General features: G+C 45.3%; 1 protein-coding gene across 1 annotated transcript in view; it reads right to left on the reverse strand.

Moving 5' to 3' along the window:
* LOC119953109 (probable ATP-dependent RNA helicase DDX41) overlaps positions 1-13207 on the reverse strand; it is a 92448-nt gene that overhangs the window by 43760 nt on the left and 35481 nt on the right. Inside the window, exons 7-8 of the mRNA XM_038776959.1 lie at positions 7490-7562; positions 5663-5816 (exon numbers count right to left, since the gene is read on the reverse strand). Of these exons, the coding sequence (XP_038632887.1) occupies positions 5663-5816; positions 7490-7562 (227 nt within the window). The remainder of the gene's footprint in view (positions 1-5662; positions 5817-7489; positions 7563-13207) is intronic.

Here is a 13207-nt window from a genome sequence, read left to right on the forward strand (position 1 = left end):
TGACCGGGGTGTGGATGTCGGGGTGTACTGGAGGTCCTGGGGTTACTGATTCCTGTGTGTCAGGAGGTGCTAGGCTAGGCTAGATCTGGTGCTGTGGCTGATATCCTGTTGTCCCCTGGAGCTTGGAATGTCCCTTCTTGAAGATGTCTATTATGGATGTCTTAAGAGTTTGGATATTGCTTCCTCAGTGCGCCGAGACCTAGGATTGAGCAGAGTCCTATATTTTGGTTGACAACCTTTTAACCCCCCTGTGGGGTGGGCCGCCTTCTTGGTTGAACAAGCAGCTTGTTCTCTCTCTTCCTCTTTGTTGGATGGTTGGCAGGAGTCAGGGAAATAAGGAACCAGTTGTGTCCTGACCCTTTGTTATCCTGTAGCTTACTTTTGGTAAGTCTAGCTCCTTTTCCTCTTTGGAAGGCCCTGAAGGCTTGATCGTAATCCAAACATGTTGTTGCTGTCCTCTCTGTACTAATGTATGGAATGATGTTGCTTCTGTACTGGCCCCGATATTCGGGTCACGTTGCATTGTGTGGCATATGTAACTTCCCTTTAGATCTAGGGTTTTCCCATATTTTCTTTGTTTTGTGTTCTTTTTTAAAGGTGGGTGTGAAGAATCCCTGATTGGCTCCTGCATGGGCGCACACGGGGTTAGTATCCGAGGAAATTAAGTTGTGGTGTGTCATTGGTGCCTTTGGTACTGCTGGAGTTGAGGGAGATATGTATTGGTGTGTCTCCAAACATGGCATTGAAAGTTTATCCTGAATTCTCGTGGTAATTGCAAGCAAACGCATCGTGGACCATTTTACCATGTTTTCTTGGCTTCATCATGTTTCTCCAGTGGGGCTTATAGAGACATCTAGCTATATCTAATAATTGTATCAAGCCAGTTATAAAGTTGCTCTTGCTCCCCTCTGTATTCATGTATGTTGAGCTGTTTTGCTCCTTGCTTACTGCGCTGTATTTATTTTGTACTTTTGTTGCACTGTTTGCAAACTATGTCCCCCTAGCATTAGTCCCCCTCCAAAAGAGGAAACATGCTCCGGATATCCACCCTATCAAGTACCCTGTGGATCTTATATATTACAATAAAATTATCCCTTGTTCTTCTAATCTCCAATGGGTATAATCCCTCCTTCATCCCAGGAATTAGTCCAGTGAACCTTTTCTGAACTGCTTCTAAAGCAATGGTATATTTTTAAAAATAGAGACCAAAACTGCACACAGTATTCCAGGTGTGGTCTCAGCAAGACCCTGTACAGATGTAGTAACATTTTCCTCCCTTTATATTCAATTCCGCTTGTATTAAACGGCAAAATCCAATTTGCCTTCCTAATCACTTGCTGTACCTATACTAACATTTGTTACAATACCCTGGATTAGTTCAGTCAATTCCAGCCAACTTAACCCAGAGTCGCAACACAATTGAAATTTGTCTTTGGTTGCCCAATAACTCCAGTAACCAGCATTGTCAATTTAAACACAATCAACTTTTATTATTTTTTTTTAAAATTCCAATTAAGGGGCAATTTAGTGTGACCAATCCACCTACCCTGCACATCTTTGGGTGATCTGCTTCAGATGGACGTCTTCCAGTTAGATTTTCCTTCAGTTTGGGCCTCTAGTTGGATGGTTCGGCTTTCCGTCTGCAATAGTTTTCACTGCAGATTCATTAGGGGCTCGGGACATCTCTGCGGACTCAGAAATAGTTGTGAGAGAGAGAAAAACACACAACCTCTCCTCTCAACATCCAGGAGCTTTCTCCTGCTGGGTCCTCTGAAAACTCCCAACTAGCAGAACCCAATCATTGCCTGTTGCCAGGCAGGATATGGTCCTTGGCCAATCCATTGGCAAACAGCCAACCAATGGAACTAAATCCCTCCGATCCCTCCGGTGCCACAAAGTCCGAGTTCTTCTGATCAAAAGCTATAACTTCATAGCAGAGTATACTATTTGGTAACTTATCAGTTCTGAACTTCCCCTGCTCGACTTAAAGATCCATGGATCAAAAATGATTTTTAAAAAAATTTAAAGTACCCAATTATTTTTCTCTAATAAAGGGGCAATTTAGCGTGACCTATCCACCTGACCTGCACATCTTTGGGTTGTCGGGGCGAAACCCACGCAGACATGGGGAGAATGTGCAAACTCCACACGGACAGTGACCCGGGGCCAAGATCGGACCCGGGTCCTCGGCGCCATGAGGCAGCAGTGCTAACCACTGCGCCACCCACCGATGGATCAAAAATGATAACAACAAAATAAAAGAAATAAGGGAATCAACAGGAAGGGCCCTTTCGCTTTATATGATTCATGTACCAGGCCACCTGGATCCCTCCATATCGCAGAGTTCTGTAATCTCTCTCCATTTAAAAAAGAAAATTTTTATTGAAATTGTTTGAAAAATATATATCAACAAAACAATACAATAATAACACTAACAATAATAATAATAAACATCCCCCGGCACCCGTAACAACGCATATAACAAACCCCCCACCCCCCCCAACCCCAGTAACCAACAGAATAAATTAACAATAAGCAAATTAACTTAAAACGCTATCCCCCTAAACCACCCCCCCCTCCCCGGGTTGCTGCTACTGTTTATCGTTGAGCCAGAAAGCCGAGGAAAGGCTGCCACCTCCTAAAGAACCCTTGTATCGACCCCCTCAGGGCGAACTTGACCCTTTCCAACTTAATGAATCCCGCCATGTCATTAATCCAGGTCTCCACACTCGGAGGTCTCGCATCTTTCCACTGCAGCAAGATGCTCCGCCGGGCTACTAGGGATGCAAAGGCCAAGACATCGGCCTCTTTCGCCTCCTGCACTCCCGGCTCCGCTCCAACCACAAATATCACGAGTCCCCAGCCTGGCTTGACCCTGGATCCCACCACCCTCGACACCGTCCTCGCCACCCCCTTCCAGAACTCCTCCAGTGCCGGGTATGCCCAGAACATATGGGCATGGTTCGCTGGACTCCCCAAACACCTGACGCACCTGTCTTCGCCCCCAAAGAACCTACTCATCCTAGATCCGGACATGTGTGCCCGGTGCAGCACCTTGAACTGGATGAGACTAAGCCTCGCACATGAAGAGGAGGAGTTCACCCTCTCCAGGGCGTCCGCCTATGTCCCCTCCTCAATCTGCTCCCCCAGCTCCACCTCCACCGTAGCCTTCAGCTCCTCTACCGACGCCTCCCCCACCTCCTGCATTACCTGATAGATGTCAGACACTTTCCCATCCCCGACCCACACCCCCGAAAGCACCCCGCGGGGGCAGCGAAGGGAACCCCCTCCACCTGTCGCCTAGCAAACGCCTTGACCTGAAGGTACCTGAACATATTCCTCGGGGGGAGCTCAAACTTCTCCTCCAGTTCACCAAGGCTCGCGAACCTCACGTCAATAAACAGGTCTCCCAACTTCCTAATGCCCGCTCTGTGCCACCCCAGGAACCCGCCATCCATGTTCCCTGGGACAAACCGGTGGTTCCCACACAGCGGGGCCTCCACTGAGCCCCCCACTTCCCCCCTGTGTCGCCTCCACTGCCCCCAAATTTTGAGGGTGGCCGCCACCACCGGGCACGTGATGTACCTCGTTGGAGGGAGCGGCAGCGGCGCCGTTACCAGTGCTTTCAGGCTCGTGCCTCCGCAGGACGCCATCTCCATCCTTTTCCATGCTGCCCCCTCCCCCTCCATTACCCACTTGCGTACCATCGAGATATTAGCCGCCCAATAGTACCCAGAGAGTTTGGGCAGCGACAGCCCCCCTCCATCTCTGCCCCGCTCCAAAAAGACCCTCCTTACCCTCGAAGTCCCATGCGCCCAAACAAATCCCAGAATGCTGCTGTTCACCCTCCTAAAAAAGGCCCCCGGAACGAAAATGGGGAGGCACTGAAACAAAAACAAAAACCTCGGGAGCACCGTCATTTTAACGGACTGTACTCTACCCTCCAACGACAATGGCAGCATGTCCCACCGTTTAAATTCCTCCTCCATCTGCTCCACCAGCCTAGTAAAATTGAGCTTGTGCAGAGTCCCCCAGCTCCTAGCCACCTGAATCCCCAGGTACCTAAAACTCCTCACTGCCCTCTTTAGCGGGAGCCTACCAATCCCCTCCTCCTGATCTCCCGGGTGCACGACAAACAGCTCACTCTTGCCCAGGTTCAATTTATATCCCGAGAAACTCCCGAACTCAGTAAGAATCTCCATCACCTCCGGCATTCGCCCCACCGGGTCTGCTACATACAACAGCAAGTCGTCTGCATACAGCGACACTCGGTGCTTCCCCCCCCCCCCAACCCTCGCACCAAACCCCCCCACCTCCTCGACTCCCTGAGAGCCATGGCAAGAGGCTCTATTGCCGGCGCAAAAAGCAAGGGGGACAGGGGGCACCCCTGCCTTGTCCCACGGTGGAGCCTGAAGTACTCGGACCTCCTCCCAATTGTCGCTAACTCGCCATCGGGGCCTCGTACAGCAACCTCATCCATTTAATCCCCACCCCAAACCCGAACCTTTCCAACACCTCCCACAAGTACCCCCACTCAACCCTGTCAAAGGCATTCTCCGCATCCAATGCCACCACAATCTCCGCCTCTCCTTCTGCTCATCTCTCTCCATTTAAACAGCATGCCGCTTTTCTATTCTTCCTCCCAAAGTGGACAAGTTATATTTTACCACGTTATGCTTCATCTGTCAGATTTTTGCGCACTCGCTTAGCCTGTCTATATTCCTTTGCAGATTCTCTACCTCCTCTTTATAACTTACTTCCCTCCCCATTTTGGTGTTGCTGGCAAATTTAGCGGCCATATATTCACCCCCTTCATCCAAGTCATTCATATAGATCGTAAATAGTCGAGGAACCAGCCCTGATACCTGTGGCAATCATTAGTTACAGTTTGCTAATCCAAATAAGACACACTTATCCCTATTCACTGCTTCTTGTTAGCCAACTAATCCTTTATCATGCTAATACCCTGCACCATGTGTTCTTGTCTTGTTTAGTAAGCTTTGATCCTCATCAAATGCGGTTTAGAAATCCAAGTATACCACATTTACCAGTTACCTGTTATCACCTTGAATGTTATTTTATCAAAAACTTAGTTCTAAACACGAAGACCTGCTGAGAGCTTGAAAAGCATGAATGGGTTGGATAGGATAAAAGGGAGAGAATGTTTCCACTTGTGGAGAATCCAAAATAAGGGAGCATAGTTACAAGATAGTCCCAAATAAGTCCAGTACAGAATTAAGGAGTAATTTATTTACGTAGAGAGTGGTTAGAATATACAACCTACCACGAAAGGAAGATGTTGAGGCAAATCGGTCTGAGTACATGAGAAAAAAGATAAACGGAAATGCTGAGCTGAGGGAGACAGAAGGGAAGGAGACCCTCGCAGTGTTATAAATACCAACGCAGATTAGTTGGGCTCAACAGCCTATTTATATGCAGTATATTCTATGTAATTCTGTGCAGTCAGCCCCGACTCCTTCCACACATTCACTGTCCTTCGCATAGAGAAGTTACTTCTAAATTCATCTCATTTCTGGTCATATACTCCTGGTGACAATGTTAAATATATCCCATTGTGAACTAACCTCCATTTAACAATCCTCCAAAAAAATTCCCAGTAGAGGAGTTAAGGTGCTCTCAGGAAGAGCAGAGCGGTACTTACAGATGGACAAATGATGAGGCCATAGGGACCTTCTCTTTTGGAAAACGGCAGCCTTTTCTCCTGCTCCTGGCAGAACATGATCATTGGCAAAGTGAATACTAGTGTCTTGCCAGAGCCAGTGAATGCAATCCCAATCATATCCCTGCCGGCCAAGCTGAAACAGAGAGGCAGGTATGAGAACATCCAACACTGCAGAGCAAGGGAACTCCAGGACAATTGCAGCATTCATTATGCCAGCCAAGACCATGGCAATATCCTTGCAATTGACCCTTTACTAATCACAAATAACACCCTATAGCCAGTATTGTTCATTAGACACCCCTGAGTACCTCAGAGAACTGATTACCACCATAAGCATTAAGCACAAAAGCTAACAAAAGTACAGAAGGCAAGGTGGGTTTTGTTACATGCTTACCCTGTATTCCAAACAGCAGAGGGTTGGTCTCACACAGCGTACAGAGAATATGACTGAGATCATATGCTGACAAAACAACATATAAGTGTGCAGAATTTTATATCTTCAAATACTAATTATTTTGCTTTTAATTTACATATCACATACTGAAATTAGGCATTGGTCAGTGCCCTCTACATCGAATATTTATGAATGCTTTCTAAGAGGAGCTGCTGGAGTGCACTCAGGATCTGCCTCCAGTATCTATCCCAAGACTGTGGAAGCATTAACAATTAAAACATTTACCAAGATAGCTCACTTCATCACTGAGCAGACTCCCAATAGAAGACTCCCTCTGCTGAGGTTTACAGGTTCAGAACCAAGTTAACAGCATAAATTTAACTTTCCAATCCAGTACCTTCACTCAGATGACATCATGTATACAGTACTAGCAAATGACCAGCAATAATACAAAATACAGTAGGGGCTCCAATGTTCCATCTGCTGGAATCCCTTGGATCTGAATAGGTGTCTAGTGTGTGGCAAATGCAGGATTTTAGACATATTTTTCATAGAATTATAGAATTTACAGGATTATAAACATTTGGAAATTTAAGGGTTAATAACTTGGGTTAGAATGTGTTTGACTGCTGCAGTCATGTTTTAAAATAATCTTGTTTTGAAAGACCAGAAAGCTTTTAGGAACCAGAGGTGAAGTAAAAAGCCTGGGCTAATGCACTGTTGTTTGATTAGGGAGAATCCCTGGGAAGTTAATATGTTTTCGACCTGGAGAGTTAATTTGTTTCGGCTTGGGGAGACAATGTCATTGCTGGGTGGAGCTAAGGCATTCAGACATTTGGAGAAAGCTTTTGAGTTGAGTTCTGATCTGGCTCACCGTTAGATCACAAGTAAAATATTTTGCTCTCACTGTAGGATACTTTAAAAAGATTAGTAGTATTTAAAGCAGCGCAGACTTATCTAAGGGCAAGGGGGAAGCTGAAACAAACCAGTTGAAACACTGTTTTGAAGACATGCAGCCAAGCAGGGGTTCTAACATGAGCCAAATCTGTACTGGAAAGCAAGTATTGTTTTGTGCCATTGGATGTAGGATGGATTGAAAGCTGTGTGTTTTCTTTTCTATCTTGTTGTTTAATTGTGAATAGAGATAGTAATTAAGGGTATTGTATTTACTGTATTCAGTAGTATTGTTTAAGAGGTCATTGTAAGCTATTTTTGGGTGTGTTAAAAAGTTTAATAATGTATTAACAATAATAATAAAATCCCTATTTCTTCGTGCAATCATTCCTGGAGATCAGTATTCTTTCCGCACAATCTTACAAGATAAACTAAAATATTGGGGTTTCGATCCAGTATCCTAGCCACAGTTGGGGTCTGGCCCGGGATCGTAATAGGTGTAAAATTCCAGTACTCACACAGTTGGAATTCCTTGGATCTGAATAGGCGTTGGATGCAATATCCCCTTCTTCTTCAAGCCTTTCAAAATTGCTGCAAAGAAAGGAGCGAAAATTTTACCATGAATACACAGTTGGCATGCAGGAGATGTCATAGTTAGGATCACACATTCCCTGATTCATAGCTGGGAGCTACAGGAGTGTCACTGCATCACTGCAAATGAAATTTGGTGCAGAGATGGAAGAAATTATACATTTTGGTTCGAAGAACAGTGAGAGACAATATAAACTAAAGGGTTCAATTCCAAAGAAGCTGCAGGAACAAAAGGACCTGGGGATATTTGTGCACAAATCATTGGAGAGTGTCAGGGCACATTGAGGTTAAAAAAGTATACAGGGGGCAGCACGGTGTCACAGTGGTTAGCATTGCTGCCTCGCGGCACTGAGGTCCCAGGTTCGATCCTGGCTCTGGGTCACTGTCCATGTGGAGTTTGCACATTCTCCCCGTGTTTGCACGGGTTTTTCCCCCACAACCCAAAGATGTGCAGGGTAGCTGGATTGGCTACTCTAAATTGCCCCTTAATTGGAAAAAGTGAATTGGTACGCTAAATTTATTTTAAAACAGGTATACAGGATTTTATGCTTTATAAAGAAAGCCATGGAGCAAGGAAGTTACTCTGGGGAAGCACAGTGGTTAGCAGTGGCGTTTCACAGCCAGGGTCCCAGGTTCGATTCCCGGCTTGGGTCACTGCCTGTGCGGAGTCTGCATGTTCTCCCAGTGTCTGCGTGGGTTTCCTCTGGGTGCTCCGGTTTCCTCCCACAAGTCCCGAATTACAGCTGTTAGGTAAATTGGACATTCTGAATTCTCCTCTGTGTACCCGAACAGGCCTGGAGTGTCGCAACTAGGGGCTTTTCACAGTAACTTCATTGGAGTGTGAATGTAAGCCGACTTGTGACACGAATAAAGGTTATCATTATGTTGAATCTTTACAAAACACTGCTGCAGACTTAAATGGAATATTGTGTCCAATTCTGGGCATGTTAGGAAGGATGTAAAGGTTTTAGAAAGTGTGCAGAAAAGATTGGTACCAGTGATGAGAGACTTTAGTTACGTGGATAGATTGGAAAAGCAGGAGTTTTTCTCCTTAGAGAAAGTTACGGTGAGATTTAATAGAGGTGTTCAAAACTGTGAGGGGTCTTGACAGAGTAGATTGAGAGAAAAACTGTTCCCATTGGTGGAAGGGTCAAGAACCAGAGGACCTCGATTTAAAGTGATTGGCAAAAGCAAGGCAGCATGAGGAAAAATCTTTTGTATGCAGTTAGTGGTTAGGATCTGAGAGTGTGGTGGTGGCAGATTCAATTGTGGCTTTCAAAACAATTGGATAAGCACCTCAAAGGAAAAGACTGCATAGCCACAGGTCAGGGGAGTGGGACGAGCTAAATTGCTCTTGCCGATGGTCAGCATAGGCTTGATTAGTTGAATGGCCAGCTTCTGTGCTATGACCATTCAATAAAAAGTTCAATTTTTAAAAATTTCTTAACAATACAATGTGTGCATCTGCCCAACAGATCTCCAGTACCTCAGCACACATTTCAAAACACATTGAACGTTTTTTCAAACTTCACTTATTGGTTTTTACAAAAAGGTCCATCGCAAAATACAGACAAAGGAAAGGTCAAAAGAAAAGGGGATGAAAAAAAAGGGGCGAAAAAAAAGAGGAATAGACAGAATTATTTAGCCCAGAGGAAATACGGTAGGTTGTTAAAATAACAAATAAAAGGATTAATTTAATTTAATTTAATTTAATTTAATTTAATTTAATTAATTTAATTTAATAGCACGGTGGCTCAGTGGGTTAGCCCTGTAGCCTCACGGCGCCGAGGTCCCAGGTTCGATCCTGGCTCTGGGTCACTGTCCGTGTAGAGTTTGCACATTCTCCCCGTGTTTGCGTGGGTTTCGCCCCCACAACCCAAAGATGTGCAGGCTAGGTGGATTGGCCACGCTAAATTGCCCCTTAATTGGAAAAAATGAATTGGGTACTCTAAATTTTTTTTTAAATTTAATAATTTAATTTAATTTAATTTAATAATCTTTATTGTCACAAGTAGGCTTACATTACACTGCAATGAAGTTACTGTGAAAAGCCCCTAGTTACCACATTCCAGCGCCTGTTCATGTACACTGAGGAAGAATTCAGAATGTCCAATTCACCTAACAGCAGGTCTTCCGGGACTTGTGGGAGGAAACCGGAGCACCCGGAGGAAACCCACACAGACACAGGAGAACGTGCCGACTCCACATTAGACAGTGACCCAAGCCGGGAATCGAACCTGGCACCATGGAGCTGTGAAGCCACCCACTGTGCTACCGTGCCGCCCCTGTAAAGAAAGTTGCAAGGGCAGCTTTTTGAGTAACGATATGAATGCGTGAAACAGAGACCTTTAAAATGGGATTAGCATTTAAACAAAGATCAATTGTACTGTCAGGAGATAGAGAAGGAAAGGGGAACTACAGGGAGAAGCAACGGGGGAGGGGTGGGGAGAATAGGAGGGAGGGAACAGAACGCCCTGAACGAAAGAGGGGAATGCCAGGGAGGGGCCAGGGAGAGGGGGAGTGGAGGAAGGGAGGAGAAAACACCAAAACCGAGCCTACATACATAAGAACCGCACATGCTATAAATATTGAACGTAAAGTTTTACTATGTATAATTGAAAATGCCAATTAAAATATATTTTTTAAAAGGTTTATGATGGTCAGCGGATCTTTGGCAAGCACGATGGTGGTATTGATAAACGTCTACCGCGTAGGTTGGATGTATTGCTGCCAACAGATAGGGGGTTTTGTGGGCACATAGTTATCGCCATTGATTGTTACATTAGGGTCAACAAAAATCAGTCTGTCTCACCATCCCGTGTGGGAAGCCCTTAAAGCAGTTATCAGAGGGAAAAGAATCTCCTGCAAGGTACAGACGGATAGGGCAGCTAGGATGAAGCAGCAGAGGCATGTGGATGTTATCCTTGAGGTAGACTATCAGTATTCGCATGACCCTATCGTGGAGTTGCTGGCAAGCAGGAAGAAGCTGCAGATGCAGTTAGATCTGCTGTCCAGGGGCAAGGAGGTAAGATAGCTGCGGTGTTCGAGGGGAGTATTTTATGATTATGGGGAGCAGGCCAGGCATAGTTTGGCCCACGAGCTGAGGTAGCAGACAGCTTTCCGGGAGATCGTACAGGTTAGGGATTCGAGCAGCAGTTTGGTCTCCGCACTGGACAAAGTGAATGCGGCTTTTGAAGCATTCTTCAAGATTCTTTAGAGGTCGCAGCACCCGGAGGAGATTTCGCACAGATTGAGGTTCTAGGATGGGTTAGCCTTTCCGGTGGCTGATGGAGAGAGTTGGAGGCCCCATTAAGCCCGGAGATACTAAAAGGTATTGGATTGATGCAAACCAGCAAAGCACCCGGACCTGATGGGTTTCCCATCGAGTTTTATAAGATGTTTGCGGATCAACTGATTCCATTGATGGTGGACATGTTTGATGAATCCTTGTCCCGGGGGTTTCAGCCCGCCACACTTTTGCAGGTCTCTATTTCTCTTATATTAAAGAAGGATAAGGAGCCCATGGGTCATATTGGCACATATCCTTATTGAATGCCGACATCAAATTACTTGCTAGTGTTGGCTTTGCGTTTAGAGCCCCGTTTTCAGGAGGTGATTGATTAAAAGCAAATTATTGCAAATGCTGACTCTGAAACCAAAAAAGAAAATGCTGGAAAATCTCAGCAGGTCTGACAACATCTGTAAGGAGAGAAAAGAGCTAACGTTCCGCGTCCAGTTGACCCTTTGTCAAAGCCAGTCTTTGCAGTTTTGACAATGGGTCATCTGGACTGGAGACATTAGCTTTTTATGTAGTGTATTGTAGCCCTTTTTTTCTTTTAATTAATAAATGTTCTTTATTATTTGTTCACACAACACGCAGCACAGTGGTTAGCACTGCTGCCGCACGACGCCAGGGTCCCAGGTTCGATCCCGGCTCTGGGTCACTGTCCGTGTGGAGTTTGCACATTCTCCCCGTGTTTGCGTGAGTTCAACCCCCACAACACAAAGATGTGCAGAGTAGGTGGATTGGCCATGCTAAATTGCCCCATAATTGGAAAAAATGAATTGGGTACTCTAAATTTATTTTTTTTAATTAATTGTTCACACAGTGACTGGACTATTACTCCCTGGTTCCCGTATTTTTCCTCACAGTATACACGGCACAAAGAACCCGTGTTCCAAGTTACCCTTCTGAGTTTTGGGATACTCTCGCGTTCAACAGCAGCGGGGTTTTTAATGCTATATGTGAGGAGACAAATGGAATATTTTTACAACATAGAACATAACAGCGCAGTACAGGCCCTTCGGCCCTCGATGTTGCACCAACCTGTGAAACCCCTCTAAACCCCATCTACACTATTCCCTTATCGTCCATATGCCTATCCAATGACCATTTGAATGCCATTAGTGTTGGCGAGTCCACTACTGTTGCAGGCAGGACATTCCACGCCCTTACTACTCTTTGAGTAAAGAACCTACCTCTAACATCTGTCCTATATCTATCTCCCCTCAGTTTAAAGCTATGTCCCCTCGTGCTAGCCATCACCATCCAAGGTAAAAGGCTCTCAATGTCCACCCTATCTAATCCTCTGATCATCTTGTATGCCTCAATTAAGTCACCTCTTAACCTTCTTCTAACGAAAGCAGCCTCAAGTCCTTCAGCCTTTCCTCATAAGATCTTCCCTCCATACCAGGCAACATCCTTGTAAATCTCCTCTGTACCCTTTCCAATGCTTACACAACCTTCCTGTAATGCGACGACCAGAACTGCACGCAATACTCCAAATGCGGCCTGACCAGAGTTTTGTACAACTGCAACATGACCTCATGGCTCCGAAACTCAATTCCCCTACCAATAAAAGCAAACACACCGTATGCCTTCTTAACAACCCTCTCAACCTGGGTGGCAACTTTCAGGGATCTATGGACATGGACACCGAGATCTCTCTGCTCGACCACACTACCAAGAATCTTACCATTAGCCCAGTACTCTGTCTTCCTATTATCCCTTCCAAATGAATCACCTCACACTTTTCTGCATTAAACTCCATTTGCCACCTGTCAGCCCAGCTCTGCAGCTTATCTATGTCCCTCTGTAACTTGTAACATCCTTCTGCACTGTCCACAACTCCACCGACTTTAGTGTCATCTGCAAATTTACTCACCCATCCTTCTACGCCCTCCTCCAGGTCATTTATAAAATGACAAACAGCAGCGGTCCCAAAACAGATCCTTGTGGTACACCACTAGTAACTGGACACCAGTCTGAACATTTCCCATCAACCACCACCCTTTGTTTTCTATCAGCTAGCCAATTTCTGATCCAAACTGCTAAATCACTCTGAATCCCATGCCTCTGTATTTTCTGCAATAGCCTACCGTGGGGAACCTTATCAAACGCTTTACTGAAATCCATATACACCACATCAACTGCTTTACCCTCATCCACCTGTTTGGTCACCTTCTCGAAGAACTCAATAAGGTTTGTAAGGCACGACCTACCCTTCACAAAACCATGTTGACATTCTCTAATCAAATTATTCCTTTCTAGATGATTATACATCCTATCTCTTATAAACCTTTCCAAGACTTTTCCCACAACAGAAGTAAGGCTCACTGGTCTATAGTTACCGGGGTTATCTCTA

The sequence above is a fragment of the Scyliorhinus canicula genome, chromosome 18 (genome assembly GCF_902713615.1).
Source record: "Scyliorhinus canicula chromosome 18, sScyCan1.1, whole genome shotgun sequence".
NCBI lineage: Eukaryota > Metazoa > Chordata > Chondrichthyes > Carcharhiniformes > Scyliorhinidae > Scyliorhinus > Scyliorhinus canicula.